At 43.7% G+C, this 14,796-nt stretch overlaps 1 protein-coding gene across 5 annotated transcripts in view; it reads right to left on the bottom strand.

The window, feature by feature from the left end:
* The window catches only part of KAT2B (lysine acetyltransferase 2B), a 44,581-nt gene extending 31,890 nt beyond the window's left edge, over positions 1 to 12,691 (bottom strand). For all 5 annotated transcript variants that reach the window (XR_013958947.1, XR_013958948.1, XM_080639595.1 and 2 more), the window contains exons 1-2: positions 12,365 to 12,691; positions 3,848 to 3,974 (exon numbers count right to left, since the gene is read on the bottom strand). Coding sequence is in view for 3 of the 5 variants with exons in the window: in XM_080639595.1 (XP_080495721.1) it covers positions 3,848 to 3,974; positions 12,365 to 12,589 (352 nt within the window). In the remaining 2 variants the exon portion in view is untranslated. The remainder of the gene's footprint in view (positions 1 to 3,847; positions 3,975 to 12,364) is intronic.
* Between the last annotated feature and the right edge of the window lie 2,105 nt (positions 12,692 to 14,796).

The following is a 14,796-nucleotide window of genomic DNA, read 5'->3' as shown; positions in this document are numbered from 1 at the left end:
AGGATATTTGCATAACAAAAAGCAGTGACCTTCTCTGACCCCAGGCCAATGTACGTGGTTATGCACATCCTTTCATCTGAAAGGACAAGAAAATATCCTTTAAAAGAAAAGGAAAATTATTTAAAAGGTTGGCCATATAAGTTTTTCATAAATTTAATCAACATTTGCTTCTTAGATAACTAGTATATTAACTTAAATATGCCAGTGTGATTAGGACTGGTAAGCAATTTTCAAAGCAAATCTGATTCCTTAGTGAGGTAGGAAGCAGGGAGAAATAACATGACTTGAAAACAATCCTATTTATTGGCCACCTGACAAATATGGTTTGTTTGGGGAAGGTTGGCATGACACCTGCCAAAACATTTAAAATTCAATAAATTTGTTCAGCTTCAAGTAAAAACGACATCGTAGCTCAGAACATTAAAAAGATGCCAGCAACTGTTTCCACTTAAATGAACATTTATAGTGTCTTAAATTCTGAGCATATGCTCAGAACTGAAAGGGGGGGGGGGGCATCATGATCTTTCTTTAAGGACAAATATTCAGCATTCTGGGCAGAATAAAACCATTTTGTTTCTGTCCTTGAGCCAGATATGAAGGTTGAATATTTCCTGCTGTCTGTTCTGATCTTACAAAAATAATAAATTCCCTTCTAGATGAGCACTGCGTTAGAAATTGATAACATACCAAAGAAACCTTGCACTCAACTGACAAATGAATAAAACATCGGCATAAGAAGCCATTTCCATGCAGTTTCCATAACAATACTGAAAGTTACCTTGACTACTTACTGGCTGTATTTAAACATTTTATTAGAGAATTATTACCCACAAGGTGAATCTAAAAGCTATTACCAGCATGCATTTACTACCTGTTACCATTTACTGTAGAGTCACCAATGTTGCTACATCAGCCCAACAAACTATCTTTCTTCAGATGTTCACGACCATTCCCAAATTCTTGTGGTCATTAGCAAACCTTTTATTAAATCAAAGCTTTTGTTACATTAAACACTGCATTACTTTTGACTAGCATTACACAGTCCCATCCATCTGCATTGCCCAACCAGAACAACCTTCTTCAGCTGCTACTGTGCTTGCAAAAAAAACCAAAACATAAAAATCACAAGTATAGGTTGATACAGCATGCAGAAGAAGAAAGCAAGCAGAAAGAGCATGACCAATGCAATGATAAGAAGACCTGAAAAATAGCAAGTTAATTATTTTAGCTGTGCAACTTCAATAAGCGAGTACTTTAGTGTACAATTGAGGAGCAGTGAGAAAATGGATTAATGAGAAAAGTGTCCACAGTCTGCCTCAAAATCAGTGTGTACATAAAAACACTAGTGATCTATATAGGACAGGCGAACCAAGAAATACTTAAATATGCTACATAAAGGTGCATAGCAAGAACGGAAGACAGTGCTGGGGAAAAAAAAAGGGAGACTGTGTATATAATGTACTAACACATTAATTAACTAGTTTTAAAAGTGAATCAAGACTGAAAATGTTTACCAGCAGGAAACTGCACCAAACCAATCAAATATGAAAGACAAAAGAGCCTCTGACTATGTAACATGTTCTTGACGCGAGTGTAGACTGAATTCTCCTGAAACCCATGTCAGTCACCACTTTATGGTAGTGATGCAATACACTGCCCAAATAAAAGAAATATTCATTAAAAACCCAGTACAGAGCCAAGCCTTGGGGCTGAGCCACAAATAGAAGAATACAAGTCATAAGTAAGTAGGCAAAATACAAGAAAAGAATAAAAAATGAATACAAATCATAGGCATGTAGACAGAAATAAGCTCTATAAGCTAATACATGCCACCAAACAACTTTATGCACCAAAAACTGCACTGCTTGAAGATTGAACCATACCCCTAAAAAGAGATGTCTTAAACAAGACTGATGTCAAGGATTGCCTTCGGAAGAAAATATTAAATTAAGAAAAGAAAAAAAAAAAAAAAAGCAAAATTCCCAAACATCCTATATTTTACATCAGGTATGGCTTTAACCAGACAGGAATTTCTACATCACTATTTTAATGGCTCTCCAAGAAAAAGAAAATGCAGCTAAGATGATAATCTGAAGCCTACACACCTTGTGGTCAGTCTGGTTTTAAAGGCATTCAGCAGGAACATGCTAATTTAGAGGAGATGAATTATCTTGGAAATTATTTTTGAAATTATCTCGGAAAACACTACTGAAAGACATATTTCTGCCAGTAACGTGAAGAAGCACACAGCAATTCATTTCAGTTATTTCAAAGGAAGCATCATCCTTATTAGCTGTAGTCAGAAGAATAAAAAATACTACCTTTTCTAAAACCAGCAAGAAATAAAAATACAGTTTGTTCCATAAGGTACATTTGATGGTACTGGTTTTATAGTACTGATTTTCCCTGTTTGCCTAGCTAAAGAGTGACTTAAGATTTCTTAATAGACCAAAAACAGCCTAAGACTTTGGAAGCACTGAGTTTTTCTACAAAATACATAGCATCCGCAAATTCTGCTGAAGAACTGGGAACTAACAGACACAACATCTCATAAGATTTGGGTGAAAAAAAGAAAGACTGCATTCTTCAAAGGCCACAAATGAAAGGGATGGGTAACACAAGCTACCCTAACTACATAATCAAATGCAGGACAGAGAACCTATATGATGAAAGTTTAAAACTAAATCGGCTAAAGCCACCAAACTTTCTCTCACACTATGCGCTTGTTAATCTTCTCCTGCAAGTAAACCCAGAGGACTGGCGATATCAAGAAACAAAACGAATCTGCTGAAAAGCCCAGAAATAGATCAGATGTAGTTAGAGCATAAAAAGAAAAGAGGGGGGGAAATAGAAATAAATCCCAATTTAAAAAAAACCTACACAAAATAGAATCATTGAATAGTTAGGGTTGGAAAGGACCTTAAGATCATCTAGTTCCAACCCCCTGCCATGGGCAGGGACAGCTCACCCTAGACCATGTATTTGCAAAGACAGACAAATAAATGATCCATTATGAAGGGTTTAGATTTCTTTTTTCTTATTTTACTGTCCTAAGTTTTGGACATCAACAAAAATTAAATAGCAACTGCTGCTTTTCAATTAACTCTGAATATTATTTTAGCTCAGATTTTATTCAATATTTGCTAATATATACAGAAAAGGTGATCAGCTTTTATTTTGGATGCACAAATTCTTAAAAAAACAATACAGTAATTCACCACTCTTTTTCAGGCTTTGTGGGTAAATCATTATTTATTATTATTCTGAAAAGAACCAAACAAACCCACAACAGTGGGTTTGATTGTAGTGGATTTGACAGTGGATTTTGAGCAGTTGCTTCCAAGATATGCAAGCTGTCTGCACAGCCACTCAGACAATGCTAAGATGTACAACCCCAGTATTCTTTTCCGTGGCACAGACTAGACACAGTTAATTTTGTAGGTGAGAGTACCTGCTTTAGCAGTGTTCAAGAGTATTTTACAGTTTATTCTGTACTAGCAAAACATAATACAGCCTACAGGAGAGAGTCATTCATGTTGTGACTAAGGCTGCTGACAGATAAAACCATGTGAGATTAACACATATGTTACAAGAAGTATTAAAATTGTTATGGGTAGCTTAACAGTGCTTTTGCATTTCAGAACGTATATGTTGTTAGAAGTTGTACCTTAGCTCATTTTCTTCAAAACTCCTTTTAGGGTATTTTAATCTAAGTTATGGACATTTACACCCAACCATGACCCTCATCTCTAGGTGTTGCCATGACAACTTGATTTTGTCTCACAAGAGCAGAGCAGAGATTCCTGGGTACAGGCACATGGACTGCAGGAGCAAGGCCAAAGCTTACCGAGCGCATGGCTGCAGCTGCGGCAGGGCTCCGCGAGGCTCACCACTGCCTGCTGCAGCTCTGCCCGGGGCGGTGTGGGAGGTGGGTTGGGGTTCTTCCACCCATTGCATTTACAGGATTCCTCAGCCTGAAATCAAAGCAAAGGGGTATCGATCAACACTGCAAAACACAGACACTTCCTGAAACAGCATTATTCCAAGGGCAATAAAAACTAACATTAACTACAAGTTGGGAGTTTTTGCTTGGTTTTGGTAGGGGGATTGGGGTGTTTTATTATTGTCGTGGGTTTGTTCTTGCTTTTTTACCTACCACACAGCTAGGCTTTATCTTCTAGAAATAATTAGAAATAGTACTCCAAACAGAGAGATTAACACCATTTTAGTAAACTCAGAAAAATACATACACAAACTCTGGCTAATTCCTTTACAGAAGCCCTCACTAGTGAAAGAAGTATCCAAACATTTACTGGTATACCAACATGTACAGCTCCTGCCACCAAGACAGTTCTAATGATTTAAACACAAACAGGCAACACGTTTATCACTACCTCATCAACTATACTGGCAACAAGGAATCACTCAACTGAAACCAAGCCTATGACAAGCCAAGCAGGGCTAACTAAATACAGAAAAAAAGCAAATAATAACTGCACTATCAGAGGATGCTCTCTGAGGCAAGGCTTGGATACAAAAGCAACAGATGCCCAAAAGACTGACGCTACCAATGCAACCTGATGCTTACTGAGAAGTTTATTTACACTCACAAAGTATGAAACACCACATAAAGACTGCAGTTAAAAGGGGTGGTCATGAAGGGAGAGGTTGTGATCGTGTCTGAAATTATTCAGAAGTTGGAAGTACCAATTCTAGTTACCCAAAGAGGAGCTTTATAGGAGGGGATTTTCTGTATATCCATAAAACCTTAGTTGTTTTGTTGGTAAAGTACTTCTAACATCATTCATGCTCCTATTTGAACATCTAATTGGAAGGAAAGCATGCTTTTCTACTGTTCGGGTATCTGTGCACTGGGCTGTCACAAGATACTCATGAATTTGTACTGCCAAGACCTCAGTGAGGAAAGTATGCCAACTGCTGCATAATATTTGTGACTGAAACAACCTTAGCAGGAAAAAATGTGATGTTAATATATCCAGCACTAATGTGTAATTTTTCAAAACCAATTTTGAATATACTTAACGCAATCTATTTCAGGAACCTATCTCATTTTCCTTTTACGTTTCCAAATCCCACCTTACCTAAGGAAGAAGCACCCAGAAGAAACAGAAAGGAACACTGCTTGACAGCTACTAAGACTGACAGCTTTGTTGATTAATGGCAAATTGTTCTTCCAAACTAATTTTAATATTCAGCAACCTGAGCACCAAGAAAACTGCTGTCTGCACTTTGCTAAGCACCACATGAGGTTTTTACCATCTCTAATGTTTAAGTATTTATCCAGCTGGGCTCCTGGCCCCAGGTGATACAGCCTCTGCCCACACCCGGGGCAGTCTAGCAGGTACTAGGGGATGTGAGTGGCATTTTCAGCAGCCAGAAATGACTCAGAAATCCACCTCCAAGTGCCCAGCAAAAGCAGTTCCACATACTTGCCTTGGAAATGGGACAACCTACATTGCCCCCCCAGCTCTCCAAACTCACTGCATGGGTGCAGACTGTCTGCCACCACATGTATTTATAATGTGGCATGAGGGAGGCTTCAGTATTAAATAGGGGCAAGAATAAAACAGGCTTGGGATTTTTTTAAGTCTCATAAAATGTAATAATGTTTTCTATGAGTAATATGATTGGCAGGGAAGAGAAAAAGGCCCAATGTTATTTTACAGTAGAAACCACCTATTACAAGTTCACAGGCATGGAGTGTTAGTTTTACTTTTGTTTGTTATCCAGACCTACATCACCTTTTAAAGTTTAATGACTAGACAGGGAGACCAGTGATTGAGTGATACCTGTGAACCAAGGACTGCCCTGATACACGGACTTTGGGCATCTGTGAGATGATGTGAAACCTCACTTTCAATGAGCAACTCGAGCTAGACAAAACCTATGCCAAACAAGCTATCCACATCTGCTTTGTGGGACAGGCAACTGTTTCCTCGCCATGAAAGTTTTTGCAGTTAAAACAAGGACAAAGTAACTGCCACACTAGAAAATGACAGAATATGAGATTATTACCAATGAAAATTCCAAAGACAATTGTAAAGAAGTTCTCAAATAAAAATTGATTGAATATTATGTTAGGGAAGTAAGATTTGATCCTTCCCACGTAACTGTCCAGATAAATGTTCAATGCTGTAAATTACTGATAAATACTATGCTTTTTATTAATTGCCTTAAATCATACCAAATGAAACATGTCCAAAAACATCCAAACCCCTCAGACTAGGCTTATGCTTTTTGAGAAGTATTTCTCCAAGTGGAAGCAGTATTTCACAGAAGCTCACCACACGGTGTTTACTATCAAGCCTAAAAGCCATAAACAGTGAGTAACTACACAAACTTTAGTGTCACACAATAATTAACAGCAAAGATGCAAACAAACAGATGTATGAATCATGATAACAGCTCAGTAAAACTGCCAAAAATAAATATCAACCCACCCACAGAAGAATAAAAACAGCGTGTTCAACAGCAGATTTTTTCTGCTGTCAGTAGTACTTCCTCGCCAGATCTTTCTGAAGCAGCTGTTAATTCGTATTGTTCAAATTATTCCAGAGACCTTTCTCAAACAACTACTAGGGTGACTTTTTTTCATTAATGTCTCCATAAAACACCAGAAGCAGCATAAATGTTAACCCGAAAAGGTCCTCTTTAGAACTGAGCTTTCATTGTAGATGTTGACAGTGCAAGTATTTTGCAGTGAATATGCAATGTGCATTCCTCAGTGGCTTAAATTGCTGAGTTGTTTTAAGGCTTCCACGATGTTTTGTTCATTCAATCCTTTCATTGACTATCTTCAGCTTTTCCCTTTCTTCCTTTTTTTAAGTACCACTCATCTGCTCTTCATTACAAAATAAAGTATGACTTCACCTCCTCAAAAACTTAATTTAAGATCAAAACAGTTTTGAGGGGAGGAAGGAAAAGAAGCATTTGAACTATCACATCCAGTCCTTGGAGCCTTGTTTTCTGGGACATCTGCACAGTTTTGATAAAGCCACTGGAGAAAGCTGGGGACTTCTGCCTTATTGAAGCCTGCAAAGTAATGACTGTCATCTTTGCAGGCCCAGGGATCACCAACACAGCATCTTCATTGGCAGTTTTTAATAAAATTGGATGAGTGCAATGTTATAAAACACAATTAAACATTGTTGCCCTAACCCCTCCCCCCCAAAAAAAAAAAAAAAAAAAAAAAAAAAGTGCCAAAATTACATACATTTTGCATTGTACAATAAAGTTTCAATCATTTTTTTGACCCCTTCCATGTTAGGTTACGATGTGGGAAATCAAACTATCTGATACCTCTGGGCAGTGAAAACTGAAACTCTGGACAAACTAAAGTTACTGTTTCCTTTCAAATACTGAATATACTGATAGCAGGTCAAAAATGAACAGTGGGGAAAAAAAAAAATAAACAAACAAGCCAGCATATTTAGCATACATTGTTAGCATTTTTATTTAAAAAGGAAGCACCTGAAAGTTACAACATTGCACTGGTTTTAAGTGGGTTTCAGGTGTCTCAATGATAATAAATAAATGAGAAATGTTACAGTAACTTCTGGACTAAAACATTCCTCCCTTTTCAGGTAGTGAATATGCAAACTTCAAGCTAACTTAATTACAAAGTCGAAGACACCAGCAGTTTTAAAACTGAATTTCAAAACGGCTGTTATGCTGGGCTCTCTTTCCAACTCAAAATCATACAGGTTGCCCTGTTTCATACCTGAAATGCAAAGCAGACCCAACAGATTATATATACACAACATTAGAAACCTTTCTATTTCCAGCAAGTATAATTATTCTAGAAAAAATATTTTTCTTCCCAACACAATAGCCATGTAAAATACCCTGTGAGTTTTTTCCTGCAAGCAAGAATCTCAAATTGTTGCTTTTAACAAAGCACATCACACAAACTATCACAAATACACAGATGAATTTAAAATGCATATTTTTTTCCTACTCAAATGTCCAGTACCCAGCAACCAGACAGTTAGACACTGCTTGGCGAGCCACTCGTATGTATCAGGTGACCCATAATCAGTTCAATGTTCAGCTTTAAGGACATGTTCTTTATTGATCAAACCAAATATTTTATTCCCTGTATTTTCCAGTTTCACTTACAGAAGAGACTTAGGCTACCATATAAAGCTTTTATTAATAATAGCAGCCCAATTCCCACCTTGTAAAGGTAATGGAAGATTTCCTATTTAATTTAAAGGAAGATGCTTTAATTAAGCCTGTGACATTATAAAAGAGATTCATCCCAATATGAAAATGATGATGCTTTAGATGTCGTGTATGTCTCCTTCTGCACTTCTGCAGAAAACAACTTTAATACGTTTCAAGTTGTGCTTCAAGGATCTGTAGTCACACTATACAGTGCCCAGCAGTAACACAGCCAAGTCTGCCTCCTCTTAATCTGTCTTATGAAAGTCAGGGTAAATACAAATATTTCATTACAGAAACGGTGGTACATATTTACCCTGTGAACTCGTATTTGTGTAGAATCGTATTTGTGTAGAATCAGAAAACTCCACAGAGGTCACTCTAGGATAAGAAGTGGGGAGAAGTGACTCTAGATTTTACTGCAGCCTCTGCCACTCACTAACCTGCCATAGGGCCTTGGCCAAGTCATCTCACCATAACCCTTCCCACTCTCTGTCAATTTTGTTTATCTAAAGCACAAAGTCTTTCTTCAAGGAGGTATTATTCCCTGCTACTTGTGCAAATGCCTTCGGCTACTGGGCTCTAACTGTACTTATAAGCATTCAGGCATTACTGTAAGATATATACTGAGAAATAACCAATTTTACAGAAAACTTAGTATACTAATAGTACATATATCAACTTGTTTATAAGAAAAACTCCCAGTGAGACTGGAGGGAGTTCATACTGTAAACCAATAGGGGAAAGAAAATCTGAGGAGACTTCCTCCTACATCTTCATTAAAAATATTTATGTGTGCAAGTCACACAGTGTTGCTTTTATATAAAAGTGCTGCAAGCTTGCATGCCTAATGCTCAGTTTCACACTGGATAAAACCAAAATGATGTATATAGCCATTCACATGCACAGACAGAGCAAATGCCAAATACAAAACCCTGCACAACATACAGCACTACTGTGACGTTGTGAGAACTGTGCCAACTCCTAATATATATCTTACTCTCCCCAAACTTGGACACTTAGGAAGATTTGTCTTACACAGAAGAGCCTGTTACCTTCTTTTCACCCCAACCTTTTCTTACACAAGTGGAGCAGCTCAACAGCTACAAGCCTCCCATTCTTTAGCAGGAAAAAGAAACACACCCCACATTTCTCTAGCCTGGAGAGCAGCTCCCTTAACTTCACTTTCGTTCTACTCAGAATATGCACACACCGAATATGTCTTTGCCAGCAGTCTTTGACTGAATTTCCCATGAAGAAAAGGGATCACTGAGGAAGGTCCAGGAGGTCCCTCTTGGGGACTGAGTACCCTACCCCAGAGCAGCGCCTTCCACCCCCTTCTGCTCAGCATTTCTGCTGTCACCTGTGAGACTCACTTCTACACCACCACCAGCCTCTCCATCTTCTAGTGTTGCTGCTCTTCATCCCTAGCAAACACAGGCTCCCTGCCTCTGCTACTGCCAGCATCTCTGAGGTTAAGTTCCTAGTAAACTCTGTGTGCTGAATTCCGTGACAAATTCATGTGGAAGAAGATGATCAACACTATGAGATGCTTTGTGCCATTACATATTTTGTGCACTCCAACTTGTACAGCTCTGTGTATATTTACACAAGATTCACATACAGCCACTACCTGAATGGACACAAACATCCCCTTCAGAGATGGTGTTTGCCTTCTCACACTCTTTTGAACTCACACACAGAAACCCAAAATAAATGGAAGAAAAGTTGCAACCCATAGTAACAAAAAGTTCGAAGTCACACTCTGCACCGCTACAGTTTCTTGCAAACCACTGATGCTACCAGCCAAACAGTGTCTTTTCGGAGCACCTGCCAGGTGTTCAGGAAGAAAAGCAACACATGCTCCCATCCCGAGCCATCCTTCCTCCTTTATCCCACAGGAGAAGCCACTTGATTAGTTTACAAGGAGCTTTGCCTCTGTCTACTTGCTCCTGGTTTGAGATCTGAACGCAAGTTGCGTGCCAGATAATTACCAAAGAGAACTGAAATAGCAAAGATTGGTTTTCCACTTTAATCTGCGCACAGAGCAGCGTTCAGAGCTGTGGCTGTGCCTAGATCCTGGCTGGAGGAAAAGGCTCTGGGATATCCCCAGCCACAGGTCCTGTTCTAGAGCGCCATCACTAGAGCACCAATGGGGCATGCACCCTGGACTTCCTACAGAAGAGGGCCAGCAAGGGTACCCCAGCAGAGCACCAGCAGCGCAAGCTATCACCAAGCAGACAACACCCTTTGGGGCAACACTCCTCAGCCTTTTACCCTCACAAAGATCATCTGGAGATACATCAGGAAGAAAACTGACCAGGGAAGAAAAAAAGCAGTTCACACACACATACTCCTGACAGACAGCTTCATTTAACAGCAAGCCTTGGCAACAATAAAAAATGAGGGTGCAAAGGGGACTAGGCACTGGAAAAGCTTCCACCTACGCCACACAGCCACCATTTCAAGTACACCAGCTGCTCTTTTAACTTGCTGACACTAGTGTAATATTGCAATGTCCATGTATGCACCAAAGCTGAAGCAGAGTTGCCACCACATTTGGCAACAGCCAAGAAATTGAAATGTATGTGGCTTCCTCAATTTGTCCTCACATGACAATATTGCGCGATGCCTTCAGCACACAGCTAAAGCTCCTCTCACCACCAGGCAGGACTATAGAGCTGTACTGTGATGCTTCCTCATGTACATTAGCAGTTAGTTTGGCCTTTCACTTAACATTTGTTGCTTAACAACAAATTTGTTGTTCACCCTACAGAATAGAAGGCTCCAGCGAGACCTTACAGCAGACTTCTAGCACCTAAAGGGGACCTACAAGGAATCTGAAGAGGGACTTTTTACGAGGTCATGTAGTGATAAGACAAGGGAGAACGGATTTAAGCTGCAAGAGGGTAGATTTATATTAGATCCTAGGAAGAAGTTATTTATTGTGAAGGTACTCAGACACTGGCACAGGTTGCCCAGAGAAGCTGTGGCTGTCCCATCCCTGGAAGTGTTCAAGGCCAGGCTGGACAGAGCTTGGAGCAACTTGGTCTAGTGCAAGGTGTCTGCCCATGACAGGGGGTTGGAAATAAATGATCTTTAAGGTTCCTTCCAATCCAAACCATCCTGTGATTCTATGATTTGCCATCAGTAAGAGAACAGAGAAAATGAAATGCACATTTCTCACAATCAGCTATTTTCAACGCTGCAAGCATTAGTAAGGGATCTGACATCAGCACTGCCAACTTGAACATGTCAGACCCACTGTGCATCCAGGAATTGCCCTGACAGCAGCAGCACGGCCAAAGCTCAGAGAGAGCACACTGGGCCTGCTCTGCACACCGCATGTGCACGCACAGCCATGTTGTCACAGACCTCCGAGGGCAGCAGCTCTGACCGAGCCCCCCCTTATCTCCAACAAACAGGCAAGTCCCACTTCTCCCACCGAGAATAGAACCGCGGGGAAAGTGCTCGTGGAGGGAAGCCCAAGGCAGCTTCCGAGTACGAGGGCAGGCACTGGAGGAGCGATCCCGCCAGGGCAGGGCGCAGGTGGACGGCGGTGCCCGCTGGCTGTAAGGGCCCCGGTCACCGGGACAGCGCTACGTGACCGGCGGGGACACAACTTTCCCAAAACCGGAGGCCGCGCCCCTTCGCTCCTCTGCCAAAGCAGCTGGCGACGGTGCCAGCCCGGAGCGAAGGCTCTGGCGGCGTCAACAGCGAGGCCGCCGCCGCGCCCCGGCCAACCGGCGGCGCCTCCCTCCTCCGAGGCCGGGACAAACCCCAGCGGGTGTCCCCGCTCCCCGCCGGGATGTTTACGCGGCGGGCATCTGCGGCTGCAGCGCTGCTAACCCAGCGCTCACTGCCGGCACCGCGCGCCGCCCCGCCCGCCGCTGCCTCCGCGGAAGGACGGGCGGACAGACGGACGCCGGGGACGGGCACCTCCGCTCCGCCCGGTTCCGGCAGGGGGAGGGCGAAGCTGCCCGCGAGCCCTGCGCTCGGGGTTTATTTTTGCGGCCGTCGGATCCACCGGCATCGCCACTTCCGCGGGGAGCGGCGGACTGCAGCGGGGCCACCTCCCCCGCCCGGCACAGCCCTTCCCTCACCGCTTGCCTCCCTCCTTCCCCTCCCTCCCGTCAATCCCCACCCTCCATTGGGCGGGTGGGCGCCCGCGGCCGGGTACCTTGCAAGCGGAGTAGACGCCCAGCTTCTCCAGCTTCTTAGCCCGCGGCGCGGCGCGCAGCTGCGCCTTCTTCCCGGAGGTGCGCGCCGAGCCGGGCCCCCCGGGGCTCTCTGCGGCGCTGCGGGCAGGCCCCCCGGCGGCCACCCCTCCGGCGGCCGGGGAGCCCTGCTGCGGCCCGCCGCCGGAGCCCGCTACCCCGGTCCCGGCGCCGCCAGGCTCCGCCATGCCCGCGGCGCGCCGGCAGCCGCCGGTCCGGCCGGCCGGCGCGGTGCGGTGCGCCCGGCCCTAGACCCTCCCCTTCGCCGCGCCGCCGCCGGCTGCTCCCCGGGGGGGAGGGAGGGGGGCGGTAGGAGGGACACGCCGCTCCGCGGGCGGCTCCTGCCCCGCCGGGCGGGGGGGGCGGCACCCGGCGCTGCGCGCGTCCCTACGCGGGAGCTGCGCGGTGGCGGGCGGTGCCCTGCTCCCCGCGGAGGAGCGGATATCGGCGGCACTCGCGAGCGGCGGCCGGTACGGAGCCGCCCCGGGGGGCTGCGGGGAAAGTCGCCCTAGAAAGAGGTGGCACCGGCTGCGCGCCTGAGGCCCGGTGAGCCCGCGGGGCTGCCCAGCCTCGGTCCCCCGTTGTAGTGACACTACTTTGAGTTAACCATTGCATCTCCGCACTACGCGCTTTGATGGCTGGCTTCTAATTCAATATATAAACATCAGTTTGTTTCAAATCCTTTCGCTCAGCTCCTCTCATCATGGTTTTGGGGCTTGTTTGTTTCTTGTTTGTTTGTTTTGCTTTGAGGGTTTTATTTGTCCAAGGACAGGTGTTAACAGCAGTCAACTTGTCACAAAGGGATTACCTTTTAACTGAAAGATAAAATTAAGTGATCCCGCCACAGAAACTGCACTCTATGCACAGAAGCAAAGTGCTTTGGTTTTGAGGCGGTTACGCTCCATTGCACATATGTAAAACCTGTGGTCGAGCTGCGAGAAACCGCAAATGACAATTGTATAGTGCGGTATCACGGTTTAGGAGGTCGGGATTGAGGCTGAGCGTTTCGTTTGTCTGGGATCTGTGGCTCTTTGATGTATAAACCTGGAGTAGCAATATTATTGCGGAAGGAATCACTGTGCGTGGCCACCCAGGGCCTTGACACCTTGCATGGGGCGTGCAAAGAAGACTCCAGGCTTGTGTGAAGTTAGAAGTAGTATTTGGAGTGGGGGAGAGAGGGACAAAACATTTTCCCTATGCTCTCCCTTTTCCATCACCTTCTCAGCTCCTGGGGATGTTTTCAAGCATCAGATTATTCATCGAGCTGGCATAACTGGTGTGTGGGGTGTGTGTGTGTGGAATAAACGCTGTAGTATTTTAATGAAAAGGGGATCTGGGCTTGGTAGTTTGGGCTTTTTTGGCTGAGGTTTCAAAATCAACAGGGGGTTGATGGGGGGGGGGGGGGGAGACGGGGGAGGTTGGGACCTGCCCCGCGGCGGAGGTAGGGGCTGGGTTCGGGCTTCGCCAGCAGCCGTGACAGCGACCCATAAGATGGCTGCTGCCATCCCCGGGGCTTTAAGACGGACTGTTAAGGTGGAGGGAAGGCTGCCCTCGGCGGCGGCCCCGAGCGTCGCGAAAAATAAAGGGAAACAAACCCTCCAGTTTGTCGTAAATTTGAGTGAGAATTATAGGGGGTTTAAACTATTTTTTTAGAGTGCCTGAATCATGTTTTCAATTAACAGATTAGCGATGTATGTAACAGCCACTTAAGAACCTCTTCGCTTGCTTTTTTCTTGCCGGTTAGGGTTAGGCTTTCTTCTCCGCCTTGAAAATGAAACTGCTCTTGCTTAGCTTCACTTTCAGCTTTCCCACTGAGCTTCCTCGGTAGCAAATGTTACAAGTAAAGAGTGCATCTGGAACAACGTATTGCCTCCTATGGACCACTCAATACCCGTGCCCAAACACAGACATGCAGTTTTTCTGGGAGCTGTAGCCTTTACATCCCCAAATATGGGATTTATTTTTTATTTTCTTTTTATTGAAAGACAACACCAGCTTCTCCTTTAAACAGCAAACTAATGATAATTAACCCACCATTATGGTTGCCCATAAATGAATTACCAGCTTCAACTGTGAAAATACAATTGCTGTTTTCACACAGGTGTGTAACTCCTCTGATGTTTTGCTAAGACCACTCAGTGTGCATTTATGCCTGAAGCAGCACATGGGGTGTTCATAGCATTACAGCCTAGGCAAACAACCTTATTCTTTCACCTTATTTTTCAGGGTCCTTAAAAGTCTGAGAAGCTTTTGCTTCCATCTAAGTAAAACCAGAGAGAAGTTGTCATAAAGTAGATACTTTGGTTAAATGCCCGAATATTTCTTTACATTTCATGGTGTGTTTGTGAGGGTCTAGTGGGAAAAACACTGCCCTATTCCATACTGTAAGGCACCA

This window comes from Psittacula echo (assembly GCF_963264785.1).
Source record: "Psittacula echo genome assembly, chromosome: 2".
Taxonomy (NCBI): Eukaryota; Metazoa; Chordata; class Aves; order Psittaciformes; family Psittacidae; genus Psittacula; species Psittacula echo.
This window is presented reverse-complemented; position numbering and strand designations above follow the sequence as displayed.